The sequence below is a fragment of the Patagioenas fasciata genome, chromosome 17 (genome assembly GCF_037038585.1).
Source record: "Patagioenas fasciata isolate bPatFas1 chromosome 17, bPatFas1.hap1, whole genome shotgun sequence".
Taxonomy (NCBI): Eukaryota; Metazoa; Chordata; class Aves; order Columbiformes; family Columbidae; genus Patagioenas; species Patagioenas fasciata.
In genome coordinates this window covers 8,916,796-8,941,676 of record NC_092536.1, presented here as the reverse complement: position 1 = coordinate 8,941,676, position 24,881 = coordinate 8,916,796, and the positions used below count along the sequence as shown (strand labels likewise).

The 24,881-nt window shown below is 40.2% G+C and overlaps 1 protein-coding gene across 5 annotated transcripts in view; it reads right to left on the bottom strand.

The window, feature by feature from the left end:
• Window positions 1-299: 299 nt before the first annotated feature.
• CABIN1 (calcineurin binding protein 1) overlaps window positions 300-24,881 on the bottom strand; it is a 102,115-nt gene continuing 77,533 nt past the window's right edge. For all 5 annotated transcript variants that reach the window (XM_065851320.2, XM_065851323.2, XM_065851322.2 and 2 more), the window contains 4 exons: window positions 14,740-15,031; window positions 3,302-3,466; window positions 2,187-2,413; window positions 300-1,676 (listed from right to left, as the gene is read on the bottom strand). In XM_065851320.2, coding sequence (XP_065707392.1) covers window positions 1,533-1,676; window positions 2,187-2,413; window positions 3,302-3,466; window positions 14,740-15,031 — 828 coding nt within the window. In that variant the 3' untranslated portion in view covers window positions 300-1,532. The remainder of the gene's footprint in view (window positions 1,677-2,186; window positions 2,414-3,301; window positions 3,467-14,739; window positions 15,032-24,881) is intronic.

The following is a 24,881-nucleotide window of genomic DNA, read 5'->3' as shown; positions in this document are numbered from 1 at the left end:
TTACTATGTGTTGTCTTACCCCTTATGTTGTTCTTGAGCACACAGACACACTCGGACAGGTGAAAAAGAGTTCAGAGCACATCTCTGTGGGGAAGGGAACTCCTTGCAGACCATTCTGGCAACATCGGGATTCTGGCTCACGCAAAACCAAACCCATTGGAAGAGCTCCGGCAGCCTTCAGAAAAGGAAGAGGCTTACCCACCCGCTTCCTCCACCACCTTCTTATCCAAGATAGAAAAGGAAGGGAGGAGCAGTATTTTTTCCAGAACCTTGCGCTCTCAGATGAACAGAGACAACCGTACATTTCAACTTTATTAGAAAAAAACAGAAGTTTATACAAAGCTCTGCATTTTACAGAAAACCACCTCCCCCAAACACAAAAAAATCCGACATTGCAAGCTGTATGCACTTTTTTTCATATACATACACATATATATATGTACATACACATATATATGTGTGTGGGCGCGCGCGTGTGTATATATAGTGTGTGACGTATTTTTTTTGCATGATTTGCATTCATTATTTTATGAAGTTAACATTCAGTAGAAAAAAAAAGATCTTTGTTACCATTATTTTCTCATATAAATAACTGCGAGCAGTCCCTCTGCAGATAGATAAAAAACACCTTTTCGTGTCATTCTGTAAAAAACAGACGTTACTGAAATGGTACTGAAATCTTTCAAGTTTTTTCAATACCGCCATAAAAATATCATCTAGCCCCCAATTCAAAATGCTTGTCCAAGGCATTAGAAGAGAAAGGACTGTAAGACAATTCTGGAAAGATCCGTTCTTTAAGCCAACATTCAGGTAGATAATTTTTGCTGGACCTCATACATTGGTGTGAAATGAGCAGAAAGAGGAGGCCAACCTCTCTGCCTGCCTGGAAATGCTGGTTCTCTGCCTGTTGTCACCCAGTCACATTCCAGCAAAGCACTCGGCAGCGCCAAGGAGCCGACACGGGCAGCTCACCCTTCCCACCCCACAACAAAGCCACAAACTTTCTGGATGCAACTAAGACCTCTACCAGCTCAGTAAAATATTCCTACTCCATTCACCTTAAAGGGAGCTGTTGGACTAATTGTGACAAGGCTAGGCAGGCATTAGGTTGCTGTATTATCGGGAGAAAAACTTAAATTGTGCAGAAAATACAAAATGACAACTAAAAGAAAATGCTGTAGAAAAGAGCTACTCCCAAGGCTCTGGTTTGAAGAAGCAGGAACAGTAGAGAAATGTGAGTTGCAGCTCACAACATCCTTGCATCTACTGAAGTCAAAGGTGATGGCGCGGTCCAAATTAATTAACTGCCTGGTAAACGATCGTTCTTTCCGTCAAGCACCATGATGGGGAGAATGGCGAAGATTTTGAAGGCAATACAAGTGGTAGTGGTGATAACAAAGGTAATGAAAGTGAAGAATAGAATGATGCCGATTAAATGGAGAGTAATGCCAACAAAGATGTTTCGACCACCAGAGATGCTGGCAACAAGAAGAATGATTAAATGGTTGGTGTTGGTGATGGCCAGAATTCATTCATATGTCCATGTAGTCATCATCTTCATCAGTATCACTTTCCAGTGAGGACTCCTGGCTTGAGGTCTCTAAGATTTCCAAAGCTGGCTGACAAAGGCTCTCCTTCTTTACATTCGCTGCAGACTGAGCAGACAAAATAGCAGACTGATCCCAAAAAGAGAGAGAGAGAATATACTGCTAAGTAGTCAGGATAAACCCATGATAACAGGTACAAAACCCAACTGGTTGCTATTCCTTCACATTCAATAGCTCTCCTACCTCTATAAAATATACAGCACCCTAATGTGGAAAAACATTTACCAGTAGGCTTCTCCATAGCTAGTATTCTGGTAATTTCCATTAACATAAGAACTGCAATGGCTGCACCAACTTCCTCACCCATTTTTGTAATTCTTTTGAATTCCCTAAGAAAAGGGGTAAGGACTAGAACAGCTGTGATTTCTCCTGTGGCAAATATTTCAGGAATCCTTTAAATCCAGCTTCTACTGATAACACAGAATAGCACAGATAATAGCTATCATCTTCCACTACTTACTCTACCTCTGGTTATGAACTGAGACAGCAACTACAGCTCCTTTCATACAAGTATTTTATTGAGGGAAGAATTAAGATAAAAACAATAATCTAAAAAAACTACTGTTTCCCTTTTATTACCTTTAATTTTTGCTTGGTCTCTTCTGAAATGCTGCCCTTTGGAGAAAGGAGGGTGGGAGTGGGTGGAGTGACAGTGATCTCAGGTGGAAATTTGGTGACAGATGAAGGTATGAAAAGCTTTGGCATGTTGGGCAGAATGCGAGTTTTTACTCGGGTGCCATCTGTCTTGTTCTGCTGACTTCCCAAAGTCTGTGAACTGGAGCTGAGTTCAGGCTTGGAACTGCAGGCTAAACAGAAAATAATAAGAAAAAAGACATGTTAGGAAGCTAATCAATGTTATCTTTGCATTCTCTAACTGCCTCTCCATTGTATAATGCAACAAGTAAAGCTACTTAGCTTTACTTTTGAGTCTTAATTTCCTTCACCATAGCACTGTCTCTTTAATTACTGACATAGCAACTCCTCAACAATTTAAAGAAAAATATCTGGTAACACCAATCAAAATTTCTTCATTACTCTCTTCAAATTCTGCCATAAAAACCTCATTTCCACACACTTCCAAGTGTCTCAGCTTGTGGTCTTCACAGTGTGAACGTGCTCAGACAGGGCTCATCTCTCAAAGTAAAGATGGATCCAGCCCTTTCTATACCAAGTTTAACATTTTTTCAATTAAAACACCAACTCCTACTTCTCTTGGGAAGGAGTCAGAGGAGGGATAGAAAGCATTAACTCCTGTAATTATGTCTTTTATGTTTATTGAGACTGAGTCAGGTTTTGTGAAAAATCGTTTCCTTCTGCTAAATATTCCAGTGGTGCAATCCAAGGTGTTGTCATATTGCCCTGTGTAAGATTTCAATTAAAAGAAAAATTCTGCTTTAAAGGATGCACAAACTACATGGCACGACAGCCTGGTACTGGGAGGTTTTTTATTTGGCTTTGCTGCCGTATTTAGCATGTAAGTCAGACAGCAAAAGAATAACCATGAAGGGATGACCAGGCACCTTCCTCAGGAGCTGGGACATTGCCAGGGATGCTGCTGAACTCTGGAATACTTGACTGGAAGGCAGAGAAACTGAGGAATACACATCACAACTATTCAACTGATCGATCCCTGCAGACTGATCTGCAGCCAACTACCCATTTCCAGAAATCTTTCAAGCACAGAAAGCTCCTACCTTGGGTACAAACATGTCCTGAATTTGCGCTGGTCACCGATTCCACTTGCCAACAAACAGGCTCTGGCGTTGGTGCAACAGTGGCCATTTTCATCTGCTGACAAAGCCGGGACTCCTGTTGCTGAAATCCAAGCCCCTCCAAAGGCACTTCAAGCTCTTCTTCCTCTTTATTAATGAAATATAATTGACAGATTAAGAGACATCCCAGTCTCTCTCCTAAGCCTCAATCCTTTTGCTGTCTAACCACCTGGTAGAAATTAGCCTTTAACTCTTGCTCTATATCTAAATTGTAACATGACTGAGTGAAATTAAATACTGGCAAGCTAAGATGGAAATACCAACTTTCTCATGCTCAGTGCCATCAATTCAAACTCTTAAAAAATTAAGCGTCATTTAAAAAGTGAAACAAAAATTATTGATTGTGACATTTTATTAGTTCTGTACATCTGCAAGAAAAACACAGGCAACTGACCATTCTCCTTTGGAGATCTGGAGGTGGAAACATCTGCCAGCCCTGCAGAGCAAAATCCATCACCCATAAGGATGCGGCAGCTGTGAGCGATGGGCCCTCTCTGATCTGCAGGTACCACAGGTACCTGCTGCTCTGCAGGGCAGGTGACACTAATTACTGTGAACATCCTGTGACAGGGGCAAGTCTGGGGTGTACGAAACCAATACCAAGTTAGACTAAATGCCCAATTTTCACTGATGTGTCCAGTGTACCTACATTAGTCTGAAATTCTGAACTTCTCCTATTCCAGAACTTGGGATGTTTAAAACTCAGAATTCTTGTATGTGTATGTGCAATCTCCTTATTATGTACCAGCTCTATCTGCTTTTAAATTAATGCAGTGTTAAACCAGTTTTCTTACACACTGAGCTGCATATTGTACGTAACAAGAGCAATTTTCACTGAACTACTGAGAGCTACAGATGCCCTTACTGGGAAGAGCAGATTGAAACAGCAGCCAGCCTTTCAAGGCTATGGACACACAAGCTCTTATTCTATGATAAAAATGAAGATATCCTTCAAAAACAAAGGGCTGTCTAGCCTAATTTGAATCACTTTGTATTTACACAGACTAAGGTGTGCACAGGCATCTCTCACAGACCAGCAGATGCAATGCATATTCACAGGCTAACTTGCTCTAAAATTCTTTATATGTTCATGCTCTAAATTAATTTAGGATTTTGACAGTATGACGTCTTGAAAAAGAATATATATATATATCAACCTTTCCACATTGGAAAAATAATCTCACCCCCTCAAGTGCTGAAAACACTTCCCCATCTTCATCAACATAGATAAGAACTTGGAATTTACCATGGTAATACACTCCTGTGCGAGAGCTCCCCTTGCAGAAAATGCTTGAGACAACACTATAGCTTAACAGTTTGGTCCAAGCCAGATTAATGCAGTCTGAAAGATGCAACTTTTAAAACAAATTATATTTCCTAGTGTTCTTGAACAATTTGTACCCAAAAAGGCTTACAAAAGCAGGCTGTAAATTCCTTCATCCACCAATTTTCATTGGTGAAGAAAAGAACCCACTGTCTAAACTCTTAGCTGATGGCCAATATAAGCCTCAGGGTAAATGTGTTTGCTTGTAGGGAATTCTCCAACAGTTCCCAAAAAGGAAAGGTCACACAGCACAAATCACAGGCAGATTCTGCTCTGTGATCCACTCACTATCAAGCACAAAATGGAAAGGTCTAATGCAGAAGAACGTAGTTCTCATTCTCAGCACTCTTGCACATTTCTCTATGGATACTTCAAAATACAGCACTGGAAGTAGGAAAATCATAGTTGCATCTATACATATGTTGTATTAATAGGCCAAATCAGCTTACAAACAGCACAGAAGGCAGTATTCAACTACAGGAATCTTGACCAGGAAAATCACAATTCATCGTTTAAGCAGCACAGGACGGCTGAAGGATCACGTTGTGTATTTGCCTGCCTGTACACCAGATCCACCTAAGATTTAACCTCCTGCAGACAAAGTACAAGAGGCCACACGAAGAAGGATCAGCCCTGACGCAGCCCAAAGCCAACACACACATCCCGCTTCACCTGGCAATGAGCTGAAGTCTAAACCCAGCAGACTCCCACACCGAAATGGCTACAAGACACTTGATCAAAAGATAGAAAGAAACATTACATCAGCATTTGAAGAAAAGCAAGATGAAAAGGATGATTTCAGAAGATTACTCTAGAAGAGAGGTAAGAAGTCAACTCCTTTTTAATTTACTCTTAAGACTCCAAACTCAGTCTTAAGCATCTAGGGTAAGTACTAACAGCATCTTTCTTATCCACTTATTAACCAACAATACAAACCCAGGAATTAATACAGTAGATACAATACTGCATACAAATAAACTGCAAATTCAACAGCCTCAACTATACTGCTAACCACAAACAGTTTTGTATGCACTCAACTGCTAAATTACATAAGGGACTTATTAGTTCACCATTCAGAATAAAAGCCCTTATTTGCATTATTGTTTAATGACAAAACTCTTAACTCTTTGGCTGAGTATAATCTTTGTTTAATTATAAAATATATCATTGCTTAAGGTGATTTGCTGTGCTTTATTTTACCTAAGCTATGCCCCACTGATAAAGGCTCTTTTGAACAGCCTGTTCCTAGGAAGATGCTACATGACTCTATGAGCATACTCATGAGCATCTCCATCTTCCATGTCAGGTTTGGTTTTGTTAGTTTGGAAGATTTGGTTTCATACTGTAGTGAAAATAGATTTAATTTGAATAAAAATATGTGTCAGCCCTTTCTCATGTAGAAATAAATGGAAATGAAAGGGCAGAAGTCTGGCACACTAAATGTGTATCTCTAGCCCCGCACTTCTGGAAACAACACTTGTTAGTATTCTATTAGGCTGTATCTTTCAGTACATGAGAAATCAAGAACCACTGTCTGTTAATCAATCCCTTGCTGTTAGAAGTATTAAATATGCACTGACTGAATTCTATCCCCTGATTGGGTCACATACTTTATTCTTTTAGAACTGTGCTGTTTTAATTTTTTTTGTAATAGTCGCTTGATCAGTATTATTTCTAAGTTATTGAACAAAATACTTCTTTTAAAATCTTGAAAAGGAGAAGAATCGATTGTTTCAGGTGTATATATCATAATTTATACTACTGATACTTTAATATTGTGCACAGATATTTACTACATCTTTTTTCATTACAGACAAAAAGAGCAAAAGGATAACCAAGAAGAAACACACAGCTGGATCTCTTGCTATTTGTCTAAAGCGGATTTCTGAAGAGAATACCTTGATATTTGTCTTGTGGAAGAGGGTGTTATAGCCCTGAACATAATGTCCTAGTTTTTCTAATAAAAACTTTCCCCAGGGAGGTAAAGACTCCACTAACTCATGAGCCACAATATTCTGCACAAGTCCAAGAGCAGAAGAATAGAAGTACAGCACATTCTGAAGGTTTTCAGAAGCTCAGATTTAGTATCAGTTAACAAATCTTTGGGTAATACCCTGTACTTGTAATGCCCTGGTAGGTTTTCAAACATTAGCTCTACAAACCCAGCTTAAAATAAAACCAGTTTCTGAAGACGTAATATGCAACAGCCACTTGTCTCCATGCTGAAGATGGGACAGGTCCTGTTCACTGGAGATCTATTTAGCACTCTCACCTTACAGCACAACACACAAAAATTAAGCACACAGAAAAAACCACTGATTTGCAATGCATATGATTATTTCTACTGAAAAGTTCATCTCCAACCGAGCTGAATTACAAGTATTTTATTTTATCCTTCCCTTTCCCAATAACTGTCTGAATACATACAAAAGAGTACAGACATAGAAAGAGGGACATCATACCTTTCAACATCTCCCTGCTTTACTGAGGAAGAAACAAGCTGAAAACAATTCAATGCAACAACCTACTCCAGCTTTCCTCTCCAACCTCTTTCCACTTGTTGCCAGGGTAACCAGTGTTTGCAGATGCCTATAGCGGGCGCCTGGGTTCATGACTTCATCACAGTTAATATTCTGTCTCTCTCTCTTTATAGAGAGAATACACTATATACATTTACCCATGGACTATAAACACAGACTACACAACTGCTGCAGCCGTTTTTATAGCGAGACAATTTACTTCGCTATTCTGATGTATATAAATTGGGGAAAAAAAAAAATACAGCAAAACCATTCACTTGGCAATTTGCAGATGTGGAGAAAGTTTAAAAGCAACTGTAGACCTGTAACCAGTAAACATCTGCTCTGGTCTCTCTGCACTGCCCTGTACACTTAATCACTTGGTTTAATCATGTCGTTAGGTATGAGAGACATTAATATCACAGCCTTATAAAACATTTTATGTGGAATTTAAAAAAATCCTTTGGTCATGGACTAAATCGAAAGACGAACCCAGAAAATGTGACTAGCACCTGGAAAAAACGTTTTACAGTTTCGGAACGAAGCAGTTTGAAGTATTATAGCACAGCTATGTTAAAGGATACAAGCAATTCACAGTGCATGCACAAAACCATTTCTTTATAGGAAAAAGGAAGGAGCTGAGCTTTGAACTCCAGGATAAAATACTAATGCGATTTCAAAGGCGAATGCTTGGAGAAATGAACAGATAACAGCTTCAACTGCTTAACTAAAGCACTTGCACCGCTTGTATTCATCCCTCTACAAAACACCTTCCCCAGCAGTTCTGTGTGTCAAGACAAAAAACCTGAAAATACATTACTATGATTTAGCAAATTTGTACTGCCTTGCCTTCCAACCACTTCAAAAGAGTAAGGACTAAGTTCTGTGTGCTTGCAGACACCAGGAAATACCTTACTAGTCCCAGTAACAGCTGGTTTACTTTCTATTTTAATGGCTACTCACAGTACATGCAATTGTTCACAGAACTGGCTGTTACTTATTCACCATACAAGGCAGATATTATTTTCCATCACCATGAAAAAAATGTGGAAAATGGGCCTGATCCTTTGCTCCCTGATACAGTGGAGTCAACATCTTACCACATTTCCAAAGAACAGTGCTAATGCAAAAACAATTAATTTTCTGTATTCCATCTGCCTCACCCTCCAGAGTGCTGGGAATTAATACAGCTTTTTTCCTCATACAGTAGTTGCAAAGTCCATGGAAAGCCTGAATTGAAGGAGCTCAGAGTTTCCTCATACACTGTGCCACTAAGTCAATGGAAAGACTGCACTGGACACAAGTCGGTTCAGCTGAACAGAGAGTGGTTAAGGATGCTGACGTACAGAAATAATGGGGGCATCAGCTCTCAACCTGTATCTGCCATGAGGTACCACAGCAGGCAGGGAGAACACTTGGTTCAGATGCTGCAGGTCTACTTGGCAGCCTTTCCTTACACATTTTCCTTCTCCAAGTTCATTCCAAATATCCTGCCATGAAATTTATTTCTCAAAAACAACCACTAAGTCATAGCTGTAGAAATAAGTATTTCAGTTGAAATGCTAAATTCAGGAAATTACATTCAAAGCTGCCACACACAACCATGTGTTAAAGATTAGGCATCAGAGTAATTTTGGACGCAAAAAGCTGCAGAACACAAGTTCGATTGCCCCCTGAAATGGAAGAAATTCAAGCAGTCTGGTGAACAGAAGTTTGCACTGTAATAATATGGCATTCTGCTATATTTATCGCTAGGGTCCTGAACAGAGAGTCTACTGTACAGTTATGAGACATTCCCCAAACTGCTTCCTAATGCTGAGGTCAGCTGTCACAGAACAACATTAATACAAATAAAACCTAAAGCAGGTGAAAGTCCTTCCTGGCTATAGTCCCTGGCCCATACGAATTCTCAAGTTACCAGGTCCCTGTAACAGCCACGCTGGGACCAGTCTAATGGCAAAGAAACTGAAGTTCCTGAGTCCAAAAACATCTCCTGCCACTACCAAGTTTCCCAGAGGTGCAGAAAGCTGCTATGCATGGTGATAAAGAAAAGCCCTGGAGTTCTCTGGTTTTTTAGAACAAAATAAAACTTCAGTTAAAAAAAAAAGGTAGTATGGGCCTAGATCAAAAAGACAACAATCTGATATTCAACTACATGATTTTTCAAATGGCACTTATAAAAATACAGGTAACTGATATCTGTGTTTTAATACCTGGCTCAGCGAGCACACATCACTTTGAGAGCATCACACAGTAGCACCTGTGGATGGTAAGTGTCACTCACCGGTGGTTTATTGCTCCTGAATTTTATGTACTAGTTATCTTTGAAAGCCCTAAGACCCTTCCTTCTCTGTCGGTATTTCATCCTTCTTTGGCCAGACAGCCAGCGAAGCACAATGCAAATGAGCCAAAGCAGCTGTTCAAAAAATCTCAGAAGATCGTGAGGTGTCATTATGTTCTTTTAAAATAAATTTCTAAGTAACATAACACCTGTGTAGTAGGCTTACAACTACATCTTTCTTCAGTCTTCACTTGTGCAGGAATATATGTAAATTTTATGCAGCTGGCAGTAATCTAAAACTAGTGAAACTAAAACGTGTTGTAACAATATAGCATCATTAGCACGTTCTTTTACAAAAGGTCTCCAAAAACATGTTCCATTAGCGTAAGATACCCACAGGCCAGCAACTCCCTGTGATTTTCAGAGGGATTAAAGGGCGCATGGGGCAACAGCATCTCTGGGACCACAAACCTGCCGAGCCTGCAGAGCCCTGGCTCTGCACCGTCACCTCAGGCCACAGCTGGGAAACTGCCGTTACTGTCCTATTTTTCCTGCTGATCTACCATGTATATTTAAGAATGATGAGTTTTAATTTCAAAGGATTTTCTGCACAGTGCTGGGTTGAATAAATAAAACTTCAGAAATCTGAAGGGTAAAGATCAGAAACAGCCATTAAGTGTACTGAAAAATCTGATAGCAACACAAATCAGCGTACTTCCAAAGGGAGGAGAAGACACAGCTGACTGGTGCTGTCTGAGCACCAGGCAAAAAGGAATTAAGAAGTCATTCACAAACAGGAAACCCCCCGCTGACATTCAGCAGGGAAGTTGTTTTCAGAATGCACCCATTGTGAAAAATAAAGAGCTTCATGAAAAGCACGGATCAGACAAGGGGAGGCGAGAACACCAGTGCCAAGGAGGCTGAGCAGCAAAGATCAGAGAGAGCAATGTCTGTGAGTGAGCTGCACTCACCCCACGGTGGTACCAACAGTCTGGGGTTCCGAGGGTTTATAGTAGAGTTTTGAAAGCCTTGGAGGAATTCAGCCTTTGGGAACGGAGGAAAACAGCTGCCGAAAACCAGGATAAGTCAACATGGGAAATGAAGAAGAAAGTAATCAAAGGAAGTTGCATACAAGTGACACAAAAAAACAGAGTAGAGGAACATGTGCATTTAAGGTAGAACCTTCATGCCAGGTAACTGCAATATGAAGAAGGCTCATATGAGGTCTTATGTCCTTTGCCAGCCTCACCTTTTACAGGTTTCAGTTTCTTCTGAGCCATCCATTGAGAATAACTGTGCTCTAAAGCGTGAATTTGCATTCAGCAGAAAAAAAAAGGTAGGACACTGACTGCAATTAAAGAGTGTTCAACGTTTCCACATCCAGTTATACAAAAAGTATCTGAAAGTTTGAATTGAAATACACAGCTAAAATAAGGCATGGGCAATAGGGTGAAATACTTTGGGCACTTGGTGTACAGGCTCTTAGAATCCATGTTTTGCCTTTACAAATTTGTGACAAGCAAACTCAGAAGACACCGAGATCAGTATATGGCCAAACTCAACTAAAGACGAGAACCTACAATCTGCTTTATTTCACTCAGATAGAAACAGGAACTGTACATGTCCACTGATGTGTGGATATCTAGAAATTGTGAGGAATCAAGGCGAACCCTCGTGCCATGCGCTGTTTTAATACAAAGACAGATGCTGTCAATGCAAAATCATAGAGTCGACTTTTTTTGCAGTATTTCCCTCTCCCTTACACAAATGGCCTCAGTCTCTTGAGAACTCAGTATCAACCTACGGTCATGCATCAGTTGTTAAAATAAATTAAGTCAGAGACTTCTGTGAAAAGATGCTCTTTATCTACACATAAAAGTACTGTTATGACCCTGATGCCCAATTAAAAGCCTATGGGATGAACTGCCATATTATAACATCATTACTGAATTCTTAGGGCTTAACACTTCAAATCCCCCTTTATTTTGGACCTGTGTCTTTCAGGGAGTCTGCTGCTGCCTACACACACTTAAACACCTTAGCTTCATTGCTCACTATTATAATTGTGCTACATACCTGTCCACACCACTGTCCTCACTTGCATTTATTTCTTGTGCTTCTGTCTAAAAGTTCTACAGGTTGAAATACATTTACACTTCTATTTGCCCTGTTGCACCTAGATAACAAACATTTGAAATTATAGCAGGATATTCACGTAGCTTATAGAGTGTGACTTCCCTGCACAATACAGAAAGAATTGTCTTCCTTAGCTGAGAATTTCCAAGTTTGGACAGCTATATCATGACCTTGTTTTTACACTGAAATGCTTAGGCCTTAAATAAAAAAAAAAAATTAACAGGGGGGAAATGTGTTACTCTTCTACTCTGATTTTATATTCCAATTTGGTAAATAGCTGGCTATAAGCATAGCACATAGCTTTAAATGATTCCAAGTATAAAAATCTCCTCTTGGTAACAAAACTCAGATGTGAATGCTTTCCTGTTCATTCCTTATAAGAATCATTATTAAAGTAAGGACAGTGAAGCAGAAGAAAATGTCAAGATTTTTCAGCAATTTAGAAGAGCAAAATCCTGGAGCAGTGTGACAGGCCAGAGAGGGTTTATCTTAATTATCCTATTCTAGATGCCCCAGAGGAAATTTCAGGCTGAGCCACAAAGGCTAATAGCCTCATGTACATTTGTGCCTAACTGTAGGAAGCTCCCATGCTGAACCTGCCACTGTCATCGCTTCACTGCTGGACTTCACCATGCTGCATGTTCTGTACCAGTCAGTCACGTACTGGGCACAATCTCACTAAAATATTTACCTAAGAAACGAGTGTCACAGCATCAACATTGCTTGGAAAACCACTCTTTTCTGGGTGAAGTCACAGAAAACGATAGCAGCTCAGCCTCTCTGATGTGGAATACTTTCACATAAACAAACAGATACAGGAGGAGATGACAAGAAGCAAAAAAGATGAAAACAGATTACTCTTGAAGTAGGAGGAGTTTTTACAGAAACAGAACTAATGGAAGGCAGACAAAAAAGGGCTGTAACAGAATTATAAATAATTCTTTTTGGAGGAGATGGATGCAGAGGCAGGAGAATTAAAAAGAAAAGACATAACAGTAATTGGTGTCTCTCTCAGCCAGAGAAAAGACCTGTCAGGCAGGTCTGAGAGACAGAAAGCCAGATACAACACAGGCTTTCAGCACTGGAATGAGAGCTCTGCAGAGAGCACCTCCTCATCTCCAGACACAGTTCCAGGGGTGTAACTCTAGCAGCTAACACTTCCACCGCCCTCAGCCAAGATGGTATATAGAAAGCATGAAAGAAGAACGAACAATATATAACTTTACAACCCTAACAAAGCCTGGGAAGTCAAAAGATTAAAATAAACATTCCAATCACTCCAATGTGGCCTGGGAAATTGCAGAGAGGATGCTCATAAGTTTTGTTTGAAAACCTAAAGAATGCCTGAGCTCTTATCTGCATTGTCATTCCTACCAGTCTCCTTAGTAAGGATAAAGCAACTTCAGAGGATTCATTTTTTCTCTCCCCTGTTGTCCAGGCACAACCTGAATTACTCCCTGGTGAACAAGACTGCCAACATATCTTATGACACCATGCAACTCCATTCTTTAGCTTCATAAGGACAATAACAAACGTGGTTTACACTGACTAATCCATTCCTTCCTTATCGTTCCCTTTTCCTTTCTTCCTGTCCCAAGGCAATCTCTCCCTGGATTTGCGAAAAAGGAAAATTAGACTATTATAATGCAACTGCTAGTATTGGATGTTAAATTTCAATTCTGTCCTGTACTCAGAAATAAGCAAATTGGGAAAACTGATTTCTCCCTAATTTTCTCTTTGTTGCTGACAAATTCAGAAGATTATGTGCATTCAGATGCCAAGGTTGATTACATATGGAAAGAACTGAAATACCAGAAATACACAGATCAAAATTTCAGATATTAACAAAATATCTAGACTAGATCAGAATCTCTTCATTAGTAATTAATATTATGCACTGTTAAATAAAAAAAATCTGTGCACTATTTCCACTGTATCCCCATTTGCCATTTTTCCCAATACCTGTATGTTTATCATTCATTCATAGCTTTATCTGGGCTCCTACAAATTTGCCTACGGCACTTTGTGAGCAGCGTTACGGCCCAAGCTCATGAACAGATGGTGAGATCACAAGCAGCAGCAGATGCTTTCCACACAGTGCTGCTGCTGAGGCTGCAAGAAAGTCCAGGCTATGGCAGGTGCTCTGCCACCTTAACACAGGCAGTGTCCCACAAAGCAGCACAACCACCTCTTCTGTGCACCCAAGACAAGTCTGAAACTGGGTCTCACCTTACTTTATTCCCTAAAGTTGATTAGTACCACCTTGCAGTGATTTTGTGTACTGCTAACGAGCCAACCTGCCATGACAGCAGTAAAGACAGCATTTTCATTTAATTCTTTCCTCGTCTAGACAAACTGTACATAACTGAGTACACAACGCAGTCCTGAACAAATCACACGATCCTGCTACAGAATAAGTAACATTTGTTCTGTTTTTTTCAATCCTCTTCTGCACTCTAACCTTGCACATAACCATACTAGGGCTATAAATAATATATTCCTCATATTCCAGTCCCACCAGCTGCTTCTTTCCTCAAATGTGAGAAGTAAGAGTGATGATGCACTAACTTTATGAACCATGTAGAAGCTTGGAAATTTCAGTGTGTTATGTATCTCCACACACATGCACATGGCAGTGATAGCTATGCATCTAATTATGTTAATCAGGCACCTGTAAGTCAGATGTGGGCTGTCCAACAGTTTATTTCAACTGCAATAACTTCTAACTTTTTTAAAGATTTAAGGTATTTTAAAGAACTAGATCCTTGTCTCTTTGAAGACAAAAAACCAAACGCTTTTATGCTACTAGTAGATGTAAATTGTCTATTTAAAACACATGACTATTTTTAGGCTGCTAGTCCATGATTTCACATGCAAGTTACATATACAGAGGTCACTCTATCATAGCAATTAAAATATATATTAATTATTTAGAGGTGCCCAATGCAGGACCAAGACAAAACCTCTGTTTGTGTAGCCTTTTGAGTGTGATCTAGTGATAAGAAAACGGGCCAGAATCAGCACTTGGGCACTGACTCACCGTGTGGCCTTGGCAAACTGATCAGACAGGGCCAAAACATCCTGTGTCCCTGAGACTCACCCCGTGCGAGGTCGCTCGTGCTGGGAGCAGTCTCTGCATTTTGAGTCCGGAGATGCTCAGCGTCCCTGTGTGACTCCTGAGATGGAAGTGCTGAAGATGCGGAGGAGGAGGAGGATGAAGAAGAAGAGGCTGGTTTGGATTTGGAATGCAGATCGTTCAGTCTCAGGAGATTTTCAGGAGTCACGACGTCTGGATTCACGGGGGTAGGATGCAGCGTGGCTGGTGCTACTGGGAAGAAGGTCTCTCTGTTGTCCTTGGCGTGCTTTGGGGTTGTGGGTGCTTCTCCTGTGGACTACGTGACACAAGAAAGGGCAGGCAGAGACAGTGAGAAAATACACGCCAGTAATTCTGCATACACTACCTGTTTCAGTGACCACTGCAGGCCATACAACTTTATGCAGAGAGAAATCACTCCTCTAAAGTAAATATAAAACCCAATTGCTATTATAAAGAAATCTTTCCCTTTTACAGATTATTTTTTTGTTCTTTACCATCTGTTTATCAAATTAGTGCTTGAACATTTATTCATATTCACATTTACAAGGCTTTATTTATTACAAATCCCTATATTTTCCTGAACTCCAGTATTAATAATGAATTACAAACTCTCATGAACAGACACGTTTTTCTCACTCAAAATTACATTGACAAACCCTTGACCAGAACAAACATCTGTTGTGCTTTAAGAGAATTTGCAAAATATTGAAAGAAATCTTTCTAAGTGAATGATACGAGACAGGAGAAGGCAGAAAAATGCAGTTGCTTGCAAAATAAGTGATCAGCCTAACTCCAAATCGTACGTTTTCAGTAACTGCAGAACTGAGCAACATAAGAGTCCAGCTCAGAACAATGCCCTGGAAGACCTGTCACCTTTGCAGAACTAAGAGTGGCATCGAGAGCAACACTCTTCTCCAAAGCCAGAGCTGAGAATTTAACACAGTGTCATTAATTACGTAGACAGACTAGAAGGGTGACATAAATTCACCAAATGAGGGAACAGAAGTACCTATAAAACAAGTTTATTGTCTATAATTTTTATCAGCAATCACATAAAGTATTCTTGCCTGTGAGGCCACAGGATGCATTTATTTCATGCTCTTTACAGTCTTAATTTAATGTAGACTTATTGGACCATATAAGATGCGGATGAATGGAATCCTCAACTGTTTAACTGTCTCATACCTCGACCTCTCAAACCTCTACCATGAAGAAAAACTCATTTTAGCCATGGTGAAAGAGTATGAGTGTTTGAAATAGAAATAAGAGTTCTGCTGTCAAATGTAAAATCAAATTGGACCCAAATGTCCTAGATAACCAGAGATTTATTACAACGCCAGAAAAGTCAGCAGAATTTGACTCAGAGGACAGAGTAAGTTTCAGATGGAGAAATTATATATTTAAAATTCATAGGTGGAAAGCATACAAGTACATTTTTAAAAAATAATTGGTGGAATGTATTTTTAAAGTTCCTGAACTTGATTAATCAATCTCTAAAAAGCAAACAATTAGAACCTGCCAGATTCTATGTGCACACAAAAAATAAAGTATGTCAGCTATATTCACAGTTACCATAGTGGATCAGAAAAGGTCTGTTCTGTTTCTGAAAGCAGCAGGTTTCTGATGGTTAAGGCATCAGTTGCAAAACTACAGGTCTCAAGATGCACAAATGGCATCACACAATCCTGAAGGAAATTAAACTGTAGAAAAAAGCCTTAAGCCAGCAGTGAGATCACTAGAGGAAACGTTTTCAGCTGTGATTTAGACGGAAAACCCTTCACACCCATGCACTTCATTAACTCATATACTACACTATATGTAAAACTTGAAATTTCTGTGCTTGTATTGTATCCAAATTGTTTTCAGCAGAAATACATGAAGGTACTACTAGTTAGGTACGTGTTTGTTAAAAATACATCTGCACATCAAACCGTATTGCTACAAAAATGCACAGCTATATCCATAATCAGAACGAGGACATTTGGAAAGTAACTCAGCAATATTTGGACGGTACTCAGAAGAAGAACGGTAAGTGAGAGAAGGAGCACAACACCACGGAGTCATTCCTGCTGGAAGGGACCTCAGGAGGCCTCTGGTCCAAGTTTCTGCTCAAAGCAGAGCTGACTTCAAAGTTAGGTCAGCTTACTGGGGGCTGCGTCCAGCCCAGTTCCAAGTGTTGCCAAGGATGGAGATTCCAGAGCCTCTCCGGGCCCCTGTTCTAGTGCTTTATCACCTCCAAAGTGAATATTTTTTTCCTATTGCTTCATCCAAATTTCTCTTGCTGCAACTTTAAATGGTGTCCCTCATCTGGCTCCTTCCTCTCTGCTGAAGAGAGCGATTCCAGACCCTCACCCTCCGTTAGCCCTAAGAAAAGGAATTTAAACCTGTTGCATATGTTTTACTGGACCCAGAAACTGAAGAAAGCCCAAAAGCCATGAGCAGAAAGCTAAGAAGAACACTACAGTGAGGCATGTATCCTTTTCTCCAAAACATTCAGTTTTTAGTGTAGGAATCGCAGCACCTCTGACTAGTAAGTGATGCTATTAACAAAACCCAGGTCAGGGCAACACTCGAGACTTACAGGGCCACATTTCACCATCCTGCAGGCAACTGCCTCCAGGAAACCACGACTTCGTAACACTGCATTTGAGAAATAAACTCAGAAAAAACACATTACAGGAAGCCTTGAATTTGCCAGAAGCACTTTGTGTTCATCTATTTCTACTGCTACACCAGCACTGAGGCACAATAAAGACTGTTATCCACAAACGCGTAGTAGGAAACTGAGAAGCAGTGACAATCCTTTGCCAGTGTTTCATGTGGTTTCTCATTAGGAGATTCTTTTTAGTTTTCACTTTGTTGTGGCGCAAAGTCAAAACTACAGAAACTGTCCTTCCCCTCCTCCAACCCACCCCAGCATGCTGAGCATCCCTATTAGCACCACTACATATTAGAAAGCAGCTTTAGTCACCAAGAGGAAATGAATCTTTTCTTACACTGGTGAGGATGCTACTCATAGAACAAGTGCATGTAACTGAAATAAGATGAAGACTCATTTATCTGTCTTCTTCATGTCCTCCTTTGTAATTGCACGTTCATCTAGTCAAGACTGGACTTCCTTCTGCGCTTTTAAAAACAAAATGAAGCGCTGAAGAGCACGCAGTACTAATTGCATCTTGACTACTACGCTGTCAAAGTGGATGGAAGAAACATTTAAGGCTTATTAATACCCAAACAACATGCCACAGACTGTGAGAAAAATAGTCCATTAGTTCCATAAATAGCCACTACCTTATGTGCTCTTCTTTAAAATACTTATTAAATATGTTTGTTACGAACTCTGTATAAAGCCAAAATGTAAAGGAATAATTAGCACGCATGTTCGTGTGAAATGTGACTACTTCTGACTTATAAGGGGTCCAAATCAGTCTTATCTGCTAAAACCCTGAATATTTTCAGCATTCAGCTTCACAGAGCCTATAAACAAACCCTTCCCATGTTGAAAACTGATGTGCAAAAAAAAAACAAAAAAAAAGAAAATGCAGGAAAAATGCAGGAAAGCCAGCACTGGGACAGCCTTCCACCAAGGAAAGTAGTGGCAAAAGTGCGGGAATTGTTCACAGATGTTAGTGGAAAATATAGCTCCCTACAATTTCCCAGTGAGGCACTTCAAGTAATGAACCAGCAGCAGCAAAAAGAAACTGAACATTAAGACAAAATGAGAGAATTTTACTTCTGCGATTTACTACCTGCGAAGTCATAAGCCAGACAATCTGACCAAGTCTATTTCTACCTTTTGTTGTTTTCAAAACACATCTGAAAAACAAAGAAATCCTACAGGAACCTTACTGATGCTGCTGTTGGAACGGGTCACTGCTCTGAGGCAGTGGGAAAAAGTTACAATCAAACATTCCAGCGAAAGGGCAAGCGATGGTCTTCCCAGCAGAAGTTTCCAAGTGGAAGATGCTGGCACTGCAACCATTACATAACATTTTCTTGTTGATTTTTTAAATTACTGCTGTGTTTGAGTTTAGCACCCTGCTGCTCTGAACCCACCCACAACAAGAGAAGTGCCTTTTTAAAAGGACAGCAGCGCGTCAGCACAGACCTGGAAGCTGCCACACAAACCGGCTGAACGGTCCGGTGGCCACATTCCACAATGTTACCACTCCAACTTCTGTCCAGTATTGGTTTTAATTAAACTATGCTTATTCATATTTTTGTCTCTCCATCTCTCTGCAGCAATCCTTGAAAAAATCTCCTTTGAAAGCCTTCTTCAAGGTACATTAGAACCAGCAGCAATATCCATGATGCAGATTCTAAAGAACCTTGTATTTGTCAGGATTACAATTTTACATAGAGAAAATAATGAAGGTTTATATACATGATTGAACTGCACTCCAGCCTAACAAAATCCTCCATTTACAAAATGCATAGAGAGGCCTAATGTCTTGCTCTACACAGGCAGATGTAAACCAGCAATGCTTCAATGTACAAAAACATCATTGTTGGGCCAAGAGAGAGAAGGAGGTAGGATGAAAAACACTGATGGACAAAGTGAAAGATAAAAACTGACTTTTTCTTTCCTTCATGTTCACTTAATGATTGCTTTCTGCAGGAGACAGAAGGAGGAGAGCTGTTAATTATATCAAGAATACACCTCCAGGATAGAGCGAGAGAGGGATGCCATGGCAACTGGCAAATGCAACTGGGAACAAAACGGTCACCCTTTGGTAGGAGTGAGACCAGGAGAGAGCGCGTCCTTTTGTCCCCTCCATCCCCACCTCCTCCCTCCGTGGTATCTTCGCTGCATTAATAAAGCATACAGACAACTCAGGAAAAACAATTTTCCCTGTAAGCAGCCTCTGACATCTTGATATGCAGGAAAAGATGAAAATTAGTAGCACGTGGGTGGAACAAAAAGGGGGGAAACACATGAGGTAGAACTAGAGGATTTTATTCTAATTCTTTAACATTTTACTTATCCTTTCTTGCAGAAGGGTTTTAGCTGGGTGGTTTTTTTTGAAGATAACGGTTTGGTGTTTATTTTGTTGCTGTTTGTTTTTTAAAGTGAGAATTCAAGAAGAAAATGCTCTAGACATCCACATCAGTTCAAACAAGTCAGTCTCAAGTTTTCTCCTTGAAGAAAGAAGTCTAAAAGACTGCGACCGCAGTGCTGACTGCATTCCGCAGCAGAGAGGGAAAAAGAATCCACTGAAGTGCCCTCTAGCTTCTCTCACAGAAGACATATTTCCCTGTTCCAAATAAAACATCACATTCACTGTAAAGTCCAGATAGAGATGATAACATCGTTCTAGTAACGATGCTCCAGAGTCAATCCGAGCACTCTGTTGTGTGGTTCCAGCTGCAGACCCCGCACAGCAAACCCATCACTTATGAGCCCCTAAAATTCTTCAGCATGAGGCTGCTGCTTAAGACCACTCGTCACCAGCATTGGGAAGAGTTAAACACTGGTGGACAGAGAAAACAAGACCTCAGTTACCTGTTCTGGAACTAGAGAAGGGCAGGAACAGCAGCATAAAACACTGTTTTTCCTCAACAAAACCCGCTTTTCTATTACCAAAGCAGCAAAACTTTATAAAATCAGGGCTGATGCTGGCAGCCCACCTGAACAGCTGATTTGCATAACCTGATTGTGCCTTTGTGTTTGTAACAGAATTTACTTGTTTTGATTCTGGTGGAAGCTTCTTCATGAAGCATCATGTTTAATTAGATCTGACACCAAAAGCTGCTGAAGAGTTTGGACGGCAGGTTTAGAAAGGGAAAGGAAAGCACCTGGAGTCTGGCACGGCCAGCAGAAGGTGCTCATGGATTTGCTGCTTTGGAGGAGGGGAGCAAAGCTGCGGGTGAAAGGGAGGATTTGATCAGTCCCAACGGCACAGAGAGAGCTCAAGGTCTGGCAGCCGGAGCAGGAAAGGGCGGCTGAAGTTGTCTTTTCTCTCCCTCACTCTTCAGGGATGGAGTTGGTCCCAGAGCACAGATTCTTTTTTTTGGCCAAGACAGCAGCGAATCTTAAATAACTCAGCAATGTTGAAATAGTTCCTTCTCATGACATTTAGATGATATACTATACTGTGAGGAGCCAATAGACATTTCAGCTGCTACCAACACTACCCATTCCTAGGACTTTCTACATACAGTCCTGTACTCTCAAGGGTCACAACACTGGGCAAGAGACTTAGAAACATTTTGGAAATCTGCCTTTAAACACTGTAGTATTTTTAGAGATATTAAATCCAGCCCTGTGTGAAATTTCGATGTCTGAAATGTTTTAAACTATCTGTTACATATAAATCCAGTTCTCAGGATCGGTAATACACAGTATACACTAACATATAACCACGAAGTTCTACCTGTCGTGACAGTTTCAACACTGCTGAAAGCTGTGATTTCAGTACTAAGGTATTCAATACTAAGCCCATAGTAATAAAAATACCTTTTCAAATTGCAAGAAAAAGAGAAGACAGATGTGTTCTTAGGCTGAAGTATCTCTACATGCATTAATAGATATTCTGTGCACTACAAAGCTTCATCCTAGCTTGTGCTGCAATAACTTTCCCATGCTGACATGTCCTTAACAGTATCCCAGACATTATCATTATATATAAAATGAAGAATTTAATATGACCAATTTTAGGCAGTCAGTGGAAAGGCTTATTAGAAATTCTCTAATTATCTAGAAGCCTCACAACCACTTTCTGCCAGCACATCCCCACCCGGTCCTTAGGATCGCAGACTTAAGCGTAATGCTATGTCAGGGTCCAACTAGTCTGCCTCTTAATCTTTCATTTTCCCTCAACAAGGCCTCCCTGGTATTCCATTTCCAGGGACCATTAATTTCATATGAAAATCATAGTTGGCAAGACTAAAAATATATCTTAGAACACAGAGCAATAGCTGACTGCTTTCAAGATCTCTGCAAATCTTTTGGACAACATTCTCAGACTGAGGAAAAAAAAAAGAACAAGCATCCTTCAAAATGCTGCTTGACCACAACGTGAATTAATCTCTAGTGTAACTTAACTACTAATGAGAGAGAGTGAACACTACTGGATAGCAATTTCAGCCCATTTGATAAGTGTATATCAAAAAACTTGCTCACAACTAAGAACTTAGAGGGATAAAAAGAGGAAGAACGACTTCCAGCTGCACAGCGACCCCAACACCTGTGCCAGCACACAGGAACATGCACCACGGCCCAGGAAGGAGCAGCCACCAAGGAAGGAGGTTTACTACTTGTAGCAGCAGCTCTCACTCAAAAGTGCTGGTTTAACTATGCTCTGTTCTGCTATGACTCACTGCCACGTTTTCTAGAGGATGCTACTTTAAAGAAAAAAAATCAGAGGACTCCAACACTATCACAACTTGTAAGTTGAAGCAGAACTACTTACTTTCTTCCCTCTGTTACAAAAAGCCCACCAGATGAGACAGGCTACCGCTCTCCTACCCAAGCCAGCTGCAGGACGACTCACTTCATGACTTCAGATACTGGCATAAGCAATTAAATCTCTCTGGAGTCACGATCCCACTCCTGATGGGTCATTACTGGTGGTGATACACACTTCTTTGGAAGCTGCCATAGTCTGAACTTAAGTAGTTTCTTGAACTTTAGTCTCTCATTTTAAAAAATAGTGCAATAGGGTAAAGGGTCAATAGGTAACAGCAGAAAATGGGAATATTTGAGACAATACTTTGTTAAATCCTCAGCATGCATTAGTTTAGTCATATGGTCAACTCAGCAACTGGTACGAGAGCAGCTAAATATGCAACCAACAGCAAAACAAAATTCTCTGAAGGGCTGATGATTATACCGTTCTGAAAGATAAAATGGTGTTTATTTTCATAATGTTCAGTGGGCAATCATCTGGAACACTGAAAACTGATCACTGTTGCTTTTGTCCTCTTAACTCTGACAATATGATAATAAAGATAAACAACAGCATTAATATCAGTGTTTAAGGATGTTGCATCACCACTCTTTAGATTTTGAACCAAAGTGTGCGGAAGCTGACGAATACATCACTTTTAAAAGTTATTATCATAATCTTGAAATACTGAAATCTCCCAGCAACTAACAATGAATACATTTTTATATCAATTACTGGAATCTCATATGTTTATGTTAGTCTGTTCCCACACACCATAAAGGGTTTTCCTTTTTGTTAAAAATAAATCACCACACATTTTAGTCTTCCCCCCCCACTTCACTTTCACATTAGATGTTACAAGCTCAGATTTTACTTCAACATTACAGTTTAACAGTGAATACTTATTACAGTAACACTGAACCCAGCCTAATACAAACACAGCACAAATTATTCAGAAAGTTAAAATCTCCTCCGCCCAGAATATGGTAACACACATAGATTACTTTATGTTGTCTTTACTAGCAGCTTTTTCAAATTCACAAGTGTCTCTTTCATGGCCTCTTTGAATGACTGTTTCAGGTCTTCAGCTGCTGCTGCATTCAACAGTAAAAACTCAAAGCCCCCATTAGCAGGATTTGGTAAAGCAAAATTGTGTTTGCTATAGGAAAACATCAGTTACTCCCGAAAGTAAGAGTTGGATCCAATTACGTTTGAGAAGATGTTTAATTGATAAGATGATGCTCAACTGATTTTGTTTAACCAGTAAGGTTCCTCGCCACACCAGGGCTCTGATGCTATAACATTTTATCCAGGTCTGGCCAGAGTACAAACAGGTACCCATTTCTGTTAAAGATATTACAGTCGAAGTGCCAGCACACTGCTGGGCATCCTGTGAAGCCATTAAAGCTTTATGAACTATGAACAGCAGTCACACATATAAAGGATCCCTTTCTGAAACACAATCTTCCGTCCCTGGCACCAGCAGGGTTTGTCACCACCCTATGCAAGATCTCATGACAGCATATCGACATTAATTTCTTCAGTGAGCTGAATATTTCAATAAAGAATAATTCAATTTCAACAGCTCTCCAGAAGCACAGGAGCTTATTGCGGTGAGGTTTTGTACCACCATCCTTTTCTGCCTCCTTCAAAGCCGGGAGCCGACCTTTCTAAGCCACTTTCCCATGTATTTAGCTGACTTTGTAGAGGAAGATGATAGAGTCTTATTGGCTCAATACACATTAACATTGCATCAGTCATGAGGATTACAGAGGATTTCTGAAATCAATTGAAAGGGTCACAGTATTGCCAAGCTATTAAAGAGATTAGATCTCATCACAAAAGTGTAACAACCCACTCTGTCAATTTCAGTGTACTGATTGCCATATTGTTTCCTGCTTATGCCTGAAGAGGCATGTAAAAAGATTTCAATGCAGTTGTTAAATACTTAGGTTAAAAACTCTGGCTGGTCTGGAATAAAGTTGAAAAGCCGTAATTCAAATAACTCCTAATTTTAGTAGCAAGTGAGAACTTCCATAAAGAAACCATATATTGCCTGGAACTGTAAAATACAACAGCCAGCAGAGAAAGACATACATCAAGGTGAGGCTTGTGTTCACTTCTTTTTTTTCTGACTGTCAATTTCGTGGGATAAGTGACTGAAGAACCCCAGGCCCCGCAAACCTACTCAAACTATCCAGTAACAAAGCGCTTCCCTGGGCTGCAGCAGCTCTATACATGACATCATTTGTTTACAGAAGGCAAATACTTGCCAATTTAAAATAAAACAGGATTCAGTCTATTGAAAGCAGACAGATGTCTACAAGAGCAGCTATTCCTGTGTCTCCACACTAATTCAGTGTGTTATACTAGCAGTAGGGCAGCTTCGCATGGCATACAGGATCCTGCCAGAAACGGAGGAAAATGAGACTGTGGAATGTGATAATCTCGGTAGCTGGGATCACTTCCTAAAAGGGAACGTTACAAGCTTCAAAGTGCATCACATTAAGAGGTATGTTGTATTTCAAGTGATTTAACAGGAAATCTCATCACTTCCAGTGCAGTAAGGCCCTAGCTCACCTATTTTATCTACTTTCCAGATCGGTTTGTGTGCAGGTTTTTCACTATTCTGATGTTTTGCCACACGCCTGAGTAACTGTTGACTTTGCTGGAAGAGCTGGCACAGTAACCACATACCCAGAACCTTCAGGAAAGCCCAGCAAGGAACTTAGCTGATGCAGGCCAGTTTGTTCAGTA